This window comes from Biomphalaria glabrata, chromosome 4 (genome assembly GCF_947242115.1).
Source record: "Biomphalaria glabrata chromosome 4, xgBioGlab47.1, whole genome shotgun sequence".
Classification (NCBI taxonomy): Eukaryota; Metazoa; Mollusca; class Gastropoda; family Planorbidae; genus Biomphalaria; species Biomphalaria glabrata.
The window spans coordinates 42,393,071-42,408,128 of NC_074714.1; the positions used below are offsets into that span (position 1 = coordinate 42,393,071).

General features: G+C 37.0%; 1 protein-coding gene across 1 annotated transcript in view; it reads right to left on the reverse strand.

Moving 5' to 3' along the window:
• Nucleotides 1–4,356: 4,356 nt before the first annotated feature.
• LOC106050338 (glycoprotein 3-alpha-L-fucosyltransferase A-like) overlaps nucleotides 4,357–15,058 on the reverse strand; it is a 44,495-nt gene continuing 33,793 nt past the window's right edge. Inside the window, exons 6-7 of the mRNA XM_056028039.1 lie at nucleotides 11,105–11,587; nucleotides 4,357–5,212 (exon numbers count right to left, since the gene is read on the reverse strand). Of these exons, the coding sequence (XP_055884014.1) occupies nucleotides 5,153–5,212; nucleotides 11,105–11,587 (543 nt within the window). The 3' untranslated portion in view covers nucleotides 4,357–5,152. The remainder of the gene's footprint in view (nucleotides 5,213–11,104; nucleotides 11,588–15,058) is intronic.

The following is a 15,058-nucleotide window of genomic DNA, read 5'->3' on the forward strand; positions in this document are numbered from 1 at the left end:
TTTTGCTTATTACTATTTCACTACCCTGTTATGATTGGGCTTCAATAGCTTTGTTGTTTGTTATCAGAAAATGTTGTATTTGGTATAGAATTAAAGGGGAATGCATGCTCTTTATATGTAATTAATAGTCAAGTTAAAAAAAACAACATTAATTTTATTGAATGAGGTCAAAATCAACGTCGATTAGGAGAGAAAGAGTTAAGTTATTCAAAAGAAATAAAAACATATATTCGAAGAAAAATAAACTCCTTATCTGCTTTAGAATTGAAAGGGAATGGGCTAAATTTAAATATTTCAGTGAGATTAAAGGGATTACGGTTTAATGCTTTATATTGGGGTGGGGAGAGTTTATTTTAGATAGAGGTTTTATAGTTTACAAGCTTTAATAAAATGCCTGGATTTGGCACTAGGTCTATAACAGATACACACACTATTTTTATTATGTTTTGGTCCACCTCCCTATCCAGAGCATGATTTGCGTATAGGCAAGCTCTAGCTTAGGGACCCCATTTTGTTTTAGAAATATAAGTAATAATGATTTAAAGTTAAAGATGTATTATTTCACTATTTGTATACGTCTTCAATGTATATCCCCATTTAACTCGATAGGTATTCGAAAGCCATATTTGCATATTTGGCATTAACATATAACATCTGGAGGAGGCGCTGTGTCCTGGGTTCTTGCTGAAGACTTGGATTTTTAACTTCGGGATATTTAGTGCACCTCTGAGTCCACCTAGCTCTAATGGGTACCTGACGTTAGTTAAGGAAACAGATGACCTTTACATCAACTGCCCTATAAACCTCATGGTCTGAAAGGGGAACTATAATATCTGGACAAAAATAAAAGACCCCATATCTCACATAGCTTTTAGTATTATCAGCTCTAAATCCGGGCCTTGGGTCCCTGCCTCAAAAGGGAAATTTATTATGTCTCTCTATGCACTATAAGCAGTTCATAGTTCATAATTTATATACATAAGGAAAATATATGCACTTAGTCATGTCTGTATGATTACTTTCTTTAATCGATAACATAATCAGGAATCCTACTTACTCATAAAAGTATACAGTATACATACATGTATAAATATATGGTATTCATAAAAAAAAATTGTTCGATCTGCGTCACTGTAAGGACTATTCTTTAATAGAAATCTGCTTAAGGCTATATCTATATATATTATTCTCTTCATGGCTCAAGAGTTTGGACGAGAAGAAGTAAAGGAAAGATCATTCTTTTATTTCTGTGGATAGAGTTACCTCACGAAAAAACAAGAGGGGATGATGGAGAACAAGTATTCACAAAATAGCAGGACCGACCGTTCTAACCAAGATAGATCACTCTTTTTTTTTTTATTTCTAACTCACGTAAAAAAGAGGGGGGAGGAGAACAAGTATATTTTCACCCGTCACTACGGATGGCTGCCTGGTCGTGCGGTTTGCGCGCTGGACTGTCGTTTGGACTTATCGATAGTCCGGGGTTGAAACCCTGCCCGCCCCCACCCCCCTTCGTCCTGCGGGAGGTTTGGACTAGGAAGTAAACTATCTTCAACTCTGAAGGAACATCCGAAACATGTAAAACATTTTACAAACAAAAATTTTACAAAAACTAAATAGCAGCGCCGGACTTAACCATTGAAGTCACGAAAAGAGAACAAGTAATCTACTATGTATATTCACCCGTCACTAAATAGCAGGGCTGGACATAACCACTGTTGGGTCCTATGCGAAATTGATTTCGAGGGGCCAAGTTTGGGTAGAGAAGCTGATAATAAGTGTAAATTTAAGAGTTTCTATTAGAAAATAAATTCGTCTATGCATTTTATTCATTCTTTACTACGTACAGAATTACTTTACGAGCCTTGCGTGTAGCAAAGCCATACAGTATATCATAATAATTATGTTTCCTACATAGATCTCGCTCAATAGCATGAATTACCTAAACTTTCAATCTATCTTTGAGAATTGTTGACCTCAAGTAATTCTTCATTAGTTTGAGGAGCGAGAAGCTTCTTTCACCAGATTATACAATTACGGCTGAAGCATAATGCCGCGCGTAGGATTGGCGTTTTCCATATTGAATGACACCCCAAAATGACTATTTTGTCTATATATTTCCGTATATTTTAAGAACTTTTTTTCGTATATTTTGCAATTTGCAATTTCGGGAGATTTCCAGGAGCTCCTGATAAATCGACAGGAGGGCGAGGGAAATCTGTTTTATGTTATAAAATGATTTAATTTAATAATTTATACACCTTGAATTAGCGCGGGTCCTATGAAAGTGCGGGTCCTATGAAAGTGCGGTCACATAGGTTGCCTAAGACCAGCACTGCAAAATAGCGGCGTATGCTAGTGTTTAATATTGTATGTCATTTAAAACATACATAGAAGCAAAGAATTTGTACACATCATTTCAAATTATGAAACCAATAAAAGGGGTTTTCCAGACACAAAGATGAATTTGTTGACTATTATTGATTGTGTTTTGGTCTTGTCATTGTGACATATTTTCGAGACATTGAGGACATATCGCTGTATCACGTGAATTTGAAAGCTCTTGTAAGAGGGTACTAAGAAATACACACTGATGATGCGCATGAGAGCACGATAGAACACATGAGAGCACGATAGAACACATGAGAGCACGATAGAACACATGAGAAGACACATTAATATAAGACAGGAAGAAGGACTGTTTTTGGATCCGGCTGCAGTGATATGAAAGTGATGTAAGTCTAAGCTGTCTTGACTCAAGAGAACGTCCTTCGTGCTATCTATGAACTGTGTTGAGGACCTGGGGCGGCACTGGGAAGTGTGTCAGTGGTCTGTATTGATGGTTAAGTAGCAAAGGACTGGTGTCACTTGAGACAGGACACTCTGGGACTTGATGGTTGAAGTCCATGCCTGTCTGCACTATAAATAAATACCCCGTTTATTGTTACCTCCTGATGTTCGTTGAGTGCCTACCTTAGAGTTATAACAATTTTTAGACACTGCATTAAGTTTAACTCAGAACATACTCTGAGTTCTACATAATTTCAAATAAAGTAAAAAAAATAATTTTGTTACAGTTTATAAACTGCTTTAATATTAATTTTTTATTTTTCGTCACACTCTCACTAGGAGGTGTCCAAAAGCGCTACTAGCCATAGCAAAACTGTTATATCGTTTTTTTTTATCCTTAGTTATTTTCGGATAGACATTTGTAAGCTAGTTCTATAACATATTGCATTGCCTCCATCCTGCACTGAGTATTTTAAAAGTGATATGGTAATGACATAACTGTTAGAGATAAATTTTTCTTTTAAATATACACATTAAATTTCGTTTAACTGAACTTTTACCATTCTCTTTTTTATACAAGTTTTACTCAACGCAACAAACATAGGATATTAGTGGCAATTTTAAGGGCATTAGAATAGATGTTGTTTTCACAAAACACAAAGTAGGCTGTATTCACATGTCAAGATTTTGAGATTTAAACAATAATATTTTATACATTTTTATGTTTTGAGAACCAGCGATAGCATCGCATAAAAATGTATAAGAATAAAAGAACATCTTCTATTTATTTACAAATATAGCGTAATATGAAACAAAGTTATATAAAATACAATTATTTTGTAAGTATACAGAAAGATAGAAAAGACATTAAACATTCAATTCATATAGTTCTTATTATGTACAGATGTTGAATCCAATTTTGTTAAAGGTTGTAAATATTTGGAGATTTTGTAATAGTAAGTGTCTATATAGTGACATGATAGCTTAGTGAAGTGTTTAGTCCTAGTGTGGATGTGAATAATAATAATAATTATTATCTTTATTATCATTGACGACATTTGTCTTACAATTAGTGCACTATTACGATAAAGTCCATACTCCACAATAAATAAATAAATTTGATCGTTAACATTTGATTGTACTCAAATTTTATTTTGCTGCTGTGTTGTTTTTTTTTTTTTTGCACTGAACTAATAAAACAAACATTCACCTTACTTTAGATCAGATTATTCACAAACCAAAATTGTCATATTAACAAGGGAGTTAATTCCCCTATCATTGAAAATACAGCCATAAAGGGCAAAAAAATAGCTCATACATAGCAACTTAAAATAACAATAATAATAGTAATAATACATTGTCAGAAAGATAAATCTAATACAAAATAAATTCGGACTAACCTATACATACAGTCAACTTTAAATAAAACTTTAAATAAAAAACTTATGTTTTTTGAATACAATATAAAACAAATTATAAGTCTCTAATCAAGATAATTAAAGTATTTTCAAGAATAGTACCATAACATATACACTTTTATACAGTTGAATTATATTTTTCCACGAAGGGTAATAAGGAACAGAGTCCATTGCACTGGCGGAGATGGTTAGACTTCGCATGGCCGATATGTTTCAACAAAGGAAACGTCGAGACCTGCTAGGAATGCTCGGTCTTCGGTCTCGACTTTAGTTTCAAATGTCTTAGTGACATACCTCCCCCCCCCCCGCACGAAAAAGAAAGCATTTATAACGCCTGCTTGGTACATCTTCCATATAAACAATTGTTTAATCGTTCACACAGGCCGATTGAGGGAACTTCCAATAGGCTAGAGTTTCATGTGACCCAATCTCAACTCTAATGGCAAAAACAAATGTGGTTAGACTGTCGCACAACTGTACCCCTTATAGGATACTTGTAGGACATGATATTCTCTACATATATATTGAAACTTTTGCTCTATCAGAGGACGGTATAAAACACTAGGCTTCAGTGTGACATATAGAATTATAAATTTATTCAACATGTTATATTACGTTTTAAATTATTCAAACTAGATCTATTCAACTGCACCATATTGGATATAGTTTTTATTGCATCAATGATTTAACGCTAAGGCACACGGACGCTAGATATTGAAAACAAGACTGAAATTTTTTATATTTTGGTCGAACCAAATTCAATATACGAACAATGTGTGTTATATAAACAATAAACATGACTCCTGACAGGCTGTGCATTAGTTACAAATTGGACACATCTTGAGAACCAATCAATTCCCTTTATTTTGGTATGCTGCAAGTAAGGTCCTGTTGGACAGAAATAGCGAGTCAGACTTCTGGAAGTAAAAACCTGTTCTGAAGAGTTAAAGAAGTCCTAATGATATCTTGACTCCATCCAACAATCTACCCAGTTGGTTAGCAAGCTGAAAAATAAACAAACGATCGAGTTACGTTCTAAAAATATGTTTCGGAACTCGAAAGTAATTGTTACAAACAGTGGCGTCACTAGGGGAGTGCGGGGGTGCGGTCTGCACCGGTTGACACCCAAGTTAAAAAAGTGCACTTTGAGAAAACCTGACAATTAAAAAAAAATAAACGACAGTGGCTAAATATTGGAACATGTTATCACAATTAATAAATCAATCTATATATTTTTTTTCATTCGACAAAACATTTTTTTAAATGACATTCTATCAAAATGTTTAAAATATTATATCATAATTAATATCACAAGGAAAAAGAGAAACCTTACTTTCAGATGTATACCAGCTGCATGTATGTAAACGAATATTACTTTGATTTAAAAAAATGTTCTATTCGAATCTATTGAATTTGTAGCTAGCACCTTAACATCCACTGGCGGATCCAGGGGGGGGGGCGGTAGGGGCGATCGCCCCCCCCCCCACTCGGCCGACCCCCCCCCCATCCCCGAAGGAGGAGCGGACGAACTTTAGTATAGGATTCACACAATTGGTATACGAATTTATTACTTATGTTAAAAATATATACTAATTATTTATATTTCAACCTATTTTTAGATTATTTCGCCCCCCCCCCCACTCTAGTATGTTGGCCGATTTGGTGGGGTCGGGAGGGGGCGATGGTATCAATCCCGCCCCCCCCTATACTTTCGAGTGGGGGGGGCGGTCCAAATTGTTTGTAGAAATCAAAGATTTCTAACAAAATCAATTAAATATCTATATTTTTAAAACTTGTTATTGATATTTTAACCGATCTTTATAATGTCGTTCCCTGTTGGCCGATTGGTGGGGGGGGGGCGAATACCTCTACTGCCTTTCCCACCTAAACCCTTTGAGTGGGGGGGGGCGGTCCGTTTTTATGGAGAAATCATAGTTTGTGAACAAAATTAGTTGAATTAATATATAAATTGTATATTATGTCGCTCCCTTTCTGGTATCTTGGCCGATTCGGTGGGGTGAGGGGGGGCGATTGCATGTACTGCCCTCCCCACTCTAGCCCTCTGAGTGCTGGGGGGGCGGTCCTATTTTTGTGGAGAATCATAGTTTGTGAACAAAATTAGTTGAACATCTATATAATATAAACTACGTATTGACATGTGACCCATTGTATATTATGTCGTACCACACTCTAATCTCAAATTGTATCATTAGTAAATGAAAAAGGGTTGTACCAGGTGGGAGGGGCGATACATGCAATCGCATTTCCCCAATCGGACAAATCAATACTTTTTTTTTTGTATTATAGTTAAGAAATTACAAAATTTAAAAAAATCTGTCACTAATATAATTTATATATACTATAAATTAAATTCTTATATCGAGTCGCCCCATACCTATTCTTTAATGCCCAATGCAATCTTTAGCAGAAATTATTAAAGGAGCGAGGATTAATCGTTTTCACTCTACCGACCCTCCCATTGCCAGACCAAAGTTTATGTAATTTCACATGAATTTATCATAATTATTTTAAGAAAGACTATGCATTGGAAAAGTTAAAATTCAACTGAAATTTTTCAGTATAAAAGTCATGATTGAGATGAGTTCTAAACTCAAATAACGATTTCATAGTCGCCTTTTCCCAACCTTTACTCAATCTGATATTTTTCTAGTTAAATAAATTTGGGACTATAGCTCACAATTTATACTTATATTTTCTTAAATACTATTTATCAAAAAATTTTTTTTTCGGCGGCGATCCTCAAAGCAAAAATCTAAATATGTGGGGTATCCTATCTTTTCAAGGAACAAATCAGTTTTATTTGCAATGTATGAATAATGAGCTTTAGGTCAGGAGAATGCGTTTCTGCAGTGAAGAATGAAAGAAAACGCTTTTGGCGTCGGGGCTTCGCACCGAAATCCATTGATGAATAATGAGCTGTAGATGTCAGGAGAATGCGTTTCTGCAATGAAGAATGCAAGAAAATGCTTTTGGCGTCGGGGCTTCGACCCGAGCTCCATTGATGAATAATGAGCTGTAGATGTCAGGAGAATGCGTTTCTGCAATGAAGAATGCAAGAAAATGCTTTTGGCGTCGGGGCTTCGCCCCGAACTTCATTGATGAATAATGAGCTGCAGATGTCAGGAGAATACGTTTCTACAGTGAAAAAAGCAAGAAAACGCTTTTGTCGTCGGGGCTTCGCCCCGAACCCCACAAGAGAACCTTATACCTCTGCCCCAGTTGTTTTGTTTTCGACGAAGGTTGAGAAATGATATATATATATATATATATATATATATATTTATATGTTTGTGTGTGTGTGTGTGTGTGTGTGTGCGCGCGCGCTCTACGCACGTTTATGCATAGGGTTAGGGTTTATTGGGCGTTAGGGTTAGGGTTTGGAAAAAAATCGCCCCCCCCCACTTCAAAGTTCTGGATCCGCTAGTGTTAACATCAGGATGCCAATCAATACTTACTGGTTAACAAATGACGACACTCTTCAGGCATAAAATATCATTGAAATATCACATGTAAATAGTGTAAATGTTAAAGAATTGGAAAGTAAATTAGTAGTCATTGAGATTTCTGAAAATGATGATAGACAAGTTGTTGCCAAGGTGAAGGAAATTTTTACAATGTGTTAGTCGAATGATATACTTGAATATTATAGAGGATTTTTCTTCTTGTCTAGTGCCAAGAATGGTTATGATGCTTACTAAAGGGGACGATTTAGTCACTTAATAGCAAAAAAACTTCATTCTTTTGCTATCGACTATTGTCAACAAATTGTGTTGAAATGAAATAGAAATGTGTAATTTAATGTGTGCTTGAAATTGGAATATTAAAAGACGTATGAAGAATTTATCTGAATTGGAAAAATGGAAAAAAAAAAGGTCATCCAGCTACAAATACAATTGAAAAGACAGTCGTTGCTATGATTGAAATAAAGAAGAAAAACAATGGAAGGATATATTGCACGGACTGTTTCTATAAAAGCCGAATATTTGACATATTGTGACCATATTGTTACGAATCTCACTATCCAGGCTCTCTGCAAACTGCACCATACACCACCAACTTAAAGAACTTGACAAGTCAGGGCTCCAAAATAACGTAAAGGCTTAATGTCCATAAATAACAGCCAATACTGTACAATTGGCAGCACGTAGAACAATACAAATAGCTCTGCGATAACAAATATCTCTCCGATAACACCGTTCCGCCGTATCAAGTCTTGCACTGGCCTCTCCGTCTCGTTCCGGGCTTGCACTGGGTTCAACAGTTCAGGACTGACTTCACACACTTGGGCTCGTTGTGTCGGACTCGATCACAGACCAAGATCAAGACGCCGTTCGTCTCAACTGTACTTGATAGTACTCCGCACTGAACCGTCGTAATGCTCCGTACAGAACCACACCGCTGAACTGTGCTGTAGTCGACCGTGTTCTGAACTCTTGTCGTGAACCTCCTTTCTGAACCGTCTTGACTGCGACACCTCCGCTCTTTATATAGGGTCCCTACTGGCCTTCTCGAACCGGACAGAACGCCGCTCGACGTTTCTAGGTGGTCAGGTGACTACAACTCTCGTGACGCTGCGATCCTTCCCGAACCGTCCTGTTGACACGACTCGGCTGACAGTCGTACCTCGTCACGGTTGACCGCTCGTCTAGCGCTGGCCTGGGGCGATTTGCGTCGGCTGACTACACACACACCACTACCCCCATTTGTGCCACCACCAGGTTTATAACAATATTAACAAAGAGACTTTATTGAATACAAAATTTACATGAGATGAAGGAAATGTTATGTAGATAAAACCCATAGCTGAAAGTTCATCTGTAATGTTATAAAGTTTATTAATGTTTTAGCAAACGACGTAAAAGATATTAAGGTCAGTATGGCACCTTTGTATTTTGTTTGACAAAACACCTACATAGCACACCTAACATGGCAAACACTGACCAGATTCAGAAGTTATACGATTTTAAGGGAGATCAAAAATGCTGATGAGATCAAATTAATATCTTAAAATGTCTAGAAAAGGTTGAGCTTGAATTTATAAGTGGAGTTCACAAAGATATAAAATTGCAGCTTTAATGTCTGGAACCATGAGGAAGTACAAGGGGGAGGTGTACTATTTAAGAAGAGAAAAAAAAGTTCCTTCTTATGTGTATTGATCTTTTTTTTTTAACTTTGAGCTTTAACTCCTACTGGAAGCAATCATTGGTGTAACAGATAAATGTGGAGCAATCCAACCAAAAATTCTTTAGTTCAACAACTGACGAAATATTGTAGATGTCAGATTTAAATTATTGGCGTATGTGATGATTTTTTCAAAAGGCGACATTCAAACAGAAATATCATGTATGAGAAGGGATCTAAAGGTAACAAAAGTTATTCTCAAAGTGCATGATTATTATGCCAATATAAAGACGTTAAAAATATTTCTAAATCATTAAACAAGCCTTCAACCGTTTCTTACTATCTGCATATCTATGGTGTCATGTGAAAAAGGGATCTTTAAAATTAAAATGAAAAACTATTTGAGACAAAGGATCAAGGGACACTTTAATAAAGGGAAATTTTTATTAAAAATGAGATCGTTTAAGACATTTGATGAAATTAATGATGAAGTTAATGATAAGTTTTCACGTTTGAAATCCAGAAAAAAAATCAGTGTAATTTACTTATAAATGAATTGTTGCAAAATTGAGCTATATTTTAATGGCAATGAGTCCAAAGATTAAGAATCCCCGCAGAGTTTCACATGACTACACAAACCCAGTGAACTGTGGATAAATTGTAATAAACAACTTTTTTTTTTATTTCATAGACACTCATTTTATAATTGTAGGACAATCAAATAAACTATTTGTTTTACAGTACAACAAACAAATAAACAAAAAAGGATTTTTAAAAGGGGGGGGGGTAACACCCTAAGCTGACCTCACCGGGTGACATCCACCCTAGTGACGCCACTGGTCACAAAAAATAATTAGACAAACTGAAAAAAAATGTCGTCATATCTGTGTCAGAAAACTAAAAGCTGTTTAGGGAGCTAACTCTTTTTATGTTAACAATTCAAGTGAGTGAATGAGTTGTCTTTCCTTGTTTATATTTTATTGTTCAGTTGATGCCTAATTGGAATAAACACTTCTTTAGACGTGCACCTCGTATGTCCATATGAAACTTACACATTCTCCCTCAAAATCTATTATTGAAAACTATTTCCTCTGATAAGATGGGCTTATTTGAGAGGAAAGAAAGGGGTAACTGTTAATGCCCCTGTTCTTACGTCACAATATTCATATGTTGTCTCACTCTAATTAAAATTATTATAAAATTTATCAGAATCGCTTTACATTACAGATATATCATTGGTTCAAATTTGTGGAGATACATTCATAACTCTAACGGTTTTGAATGTCTTAAGTTTCGATTCAACCATATTGACATTTTCTTGGGTTAAGGATGAGTGCATTGTTTCACAGGGTTCTATTCAAGTTTTCTTTACGTCTTCTGTTCCTGTCGTCAGTCATTGTATTCACTTTCGACCTAGTGAACGTTTGATTGTCCAATTAAACCAAATCATCACTATTAATATGGTCTGACATACTGGAATAAAAAAAGTCATTTTAAAATGTTTACAATTTTTTATACGGTAGTGGTTTTAAGATATTTCTAGGGAATTAGAAATGGAAGATCACACGAATAAACTTGTGATAATGTACCCCCCCCCCCGCCCCCAGAAAAAATTGTTTTTGACAACAAATGATAAAATGATACAAATGTTTCCCTTCCTCCGTCACGCAAACAATGCACAATGAAATTCACTCTTCAGACAAACGTTTTTTTTTTATTCAAGCAATGAAGAAACTGCTCACGCTACTACTTACCGACCACTGTGGACACCGGTCATCTTGCATCCATCCAGAGATATCCGTGTACACCTGGGCCGGCTTGGACTTGTTGTGCAGCGCCTCACACAGGTCACACCACCACTTCCGCCTGGCCGGCACCTCGCTGTACACGTCGTGGTCCACGGTCCAGTCCAGGTACTTGTTGTAGGCCGTCTCGTTCTGGTCGAGGTAGCGCAGGTAGTCCACCAGCGACTTCACGTCTTTAAAGTCCTTCACGTGGATGTACGAGTAGGGTGGGGCGATTTTGGCGTAGTCTAAGGACGAGCTGCCGCCGAAGACGACCGGAACCTGCCGCCTGAGAAGTGCAGCCCAGAACTTCTCCGTGATGTAGTCCTTGCAGTTGCAGTTCTCAAAAGCGAAGAAGAACTTGTAGTTTGAGAGTGTGTCGTAACAGATGGTCTCCGGGCATCTCTTGCCGCCACACTTGCCATACAGGTCCATGTCTTGACCCAAATAGGACTAAAAAGAAAAAAACAACAACATTTGTACATAAAACAAGTGCTTTGTTGTTTTTTTTTTGTTGTTGCTTTTTTGTAGTAATACATACATACATTTAAAAAGCGATCACTGTAACATTACACAGAAATCCATTTTTTCTCCAAACAAAGAAAAAAAACACAAATATAACGCTCAAAATATGGCTTGCTTTTTTAAAAAGTGATCAGCAGTTTTATCTCTTAAACAGGCTTTGCAAAACAATATTAAGTGTTAGAATAAAACAGCTAGAGAACCTAACTTTATAACAACACATAAGTAGCATATTCTTTTTTTTTTTAACTCACTCTGTCTTTCTATCTATCTGTTCGTCTGTTTGTCTAGTAAAAGGTTTTTACACACCCAATCTCGGATCAAGTTGAATTATTAAACAATGATTTCTTTTTTCCTGACAACAGAATAATCAATTTAAAAAATCAACTTGTTAATTAACTATTGGTAATTAATTATTTGTTTGGTATTGAACAAGGGGAAGAAATTCTATTTCACAGATGCGATGGTATAAGTTGAATTAGTCCCCTTGAGGAGGACTGAGGCTCGAATTCGAATACAAGTTTTCTTAAAAATACATTTAAAACGCGATCACGTAACATTACACAGAAATCCATTCTTTCTCCATCGGATCTATCATCTATCCCCCCTTTTTTCCCCAAATGGTCCAGACAAGTGATGGAATAGTGCATTGAGGAAGATAAAAGCATGCAATAGCGCTAAACAAAAAAATATATATAAAATTGAAAAAAATATTTCAATCGCACAGATTGTTAGTGTTTTCTAGATCTATTACAGATTCAATTACATGACTGACTGATCCTAACTAATTGATACAATTACACTTAATGTAGTGTACTTTTTTGTTTTTTTGTTGTTGTTGTTGTTGTTCTTGTTTTTAAAGCTTCTGTTCAGGAACTGGTGGTATAATGGTGAAATGATATATTGGTCGTCCATTTCTATGGTCAATGAATAAGGTGTGAGTCCTGTAACCATTGACAACCAAAAGCTTATTCTACAACCAAATGTCTCGTAGCTATTAAGAATAATAATAAGTAATAATAATAATAATAATAATAATAATAAGGCTGCTTCCTTAACATGGCTCAAAGCAGGTCATCTCTACCCTGAAACAGAAGGCTTTGTTACAGCAATACAGGACAGAGTAATCAGGACAAAAAATTACGAGAAGCATATCCTGAAACTCAATGTTGTCGACAAATGCCGAAAATGTGGAAATGTGGGCGAGTCGATTGAACACATTATGGCAGGATGTCCAGCCCTATCAGAATCAGCCTACCTAGGTCGCCATAACCAAGTTGCAAAGTTAATACACCAACACCTGGCTTTGACGTACAAATTGATCGGTAAGGACACTCCCCCTTATTATAAATACTCTCCGCAAGAGGTTCTCGAGTCTACTGAACATCTGCTGTACTGGGATAGGCCTATTCTGACCGACAAAACGGTAGATTTCAATCGCCCGGATCTGCTGTTCATCGATAAAAAAGAAAAAACCGCTACCATTATCGATATCGCCGTACCACTGTCTCATAATTTAAGAAAAACTGAGATAGAAAAACAAAGAAAATATGGGAACCTAGGCTTGGAGATTAAGCGTCTATGGAAATTGTCCAAAATAACAATATACCCCATTGTTATATCAACCGAGGGGATAATAACAACTGACCTCACAGACACCTTCAAGGCCCTTAACATTCCTAGGAACATCTTCGTTGCCTGTCAGAAGGCGGTACTGCTGCAGACCTGCCACATCACCAGAAAATTCCTCAGTGGAAACTGTTAAAGGGACTACGATGAATTTTGTTTCTCTTTAGCGAAACTCGACCCTGGCAGCGCCAGAGAATGACTACTCGTTCATTTCTAACATAATAATAATAATAATACGACTCCGATGCAACCCCTCTGAACCTACACAATACTGATGTCAATATCGGTTTGGACGACGTAGGGCATGAGATTCGCCAATGGGAAGAAAAAACACTCCACGGAAAATTTCCGGCTTCATTACATGGGGACAACATCGACAAGGCTGCTTCCTTAACATGGCTCAAAGCAGGTCATCTCTACCCTGAAACAGAAGGCTTTGTTACAGCAATACAGGACAGAGTAATCAGGACAAAAAATTACGAGAAGCATATCCTGAAACTCAATGTTGTCGACAAATGCCGAAAATGTGGAAATGTGGGCGAGTCGATTGAACACATTATGGCAGGATGTCCAGCCCTATCAGAATCAGCCTACCTAGGTCGCCATAACCAAGTTGCAAAGTTAATACACCAACACCTGGCTTTGACGTACAAATTGATCGGTAAGGACACTCCCCCTTATTATAAATACTCTCCGCAAGAGGTTCTCGAGTCTACTGAACATCTGCTGTACTGGGATAGGCCTATTCTGACCGACAAAACGGTAGATTTCAATCGCCCGGATCTGCTGTTCATCGATAAAAAAGAAAAAACCGCTACCATTATCGATATCGCCGTACCACTGTCTCATAATTTAAGAAAAACTGAGATAGAAAAACAAAGAAAATATGGGAACCTAGGCTTGGAGATTAAGCGTCTATGGAAATTGTCCAAAATAACAATATACCCCATTGTTATATCAACCGAGGGGATAATAACAACTGACCTCACAGACACCTTCAAGGCCCTTAACATTCCTAGGAACATCTTCGTTGCCTGTCAGAAGGCGGTACTGCTGCAGACCTGCCACATCACCAGAAAATTCCTCAGTGGAAACTGTTAAAGGGACTACGATGAATTTTGTTTCTCTTTAGCGAAACTCGACCCTGGCAGCGCCAGAGAATGACTACTCGTTCATTTCTAACATAATAATAATAATAATACGACTCCGATGCAACCCCTCTGAACCTACACAATACTGATGTCAATATCGGTTTGGACGACGTAGGGCATGAGATTCGCCAATGGGAAGAAAAAACACTCCACGGAAAATTTCCGGCTTCATTACATGGGGACAACATCGACAAGGCTGCTTCCTTAACATGGCTCAAAGCAGGTCATCTCTACCCTGAAACAGAAGGCTTTGTTACAGCAATACAGGACAGAGTAATCAGGACAAAAAATTACGAGAAGCATATCCTGAAACTCAATGTTGTCGACAAATGCCGAAAATGTGGAAATGTGGGCGAGTCGATTGAACACATTATGGCAGGATGTCCAGCCCTATCAGAATCAGCCTACCTAGGTCGCCATAACCAAGTTGCAAAGTTAATACACCAACACCTGGCTTTGACGTACAAATTGATCGGTAAGGACACTCCCCCTTATTATAAATACTCTCCGCAAGAGGTTCTCGAGTCTACTGAACATCTGCTGTACTGGGATAGGCCTATTCTGACCGACAAAACGGTAGATTTCAATCGCCCGGATCTGCTGTTCATCGATAAAAAAGAAA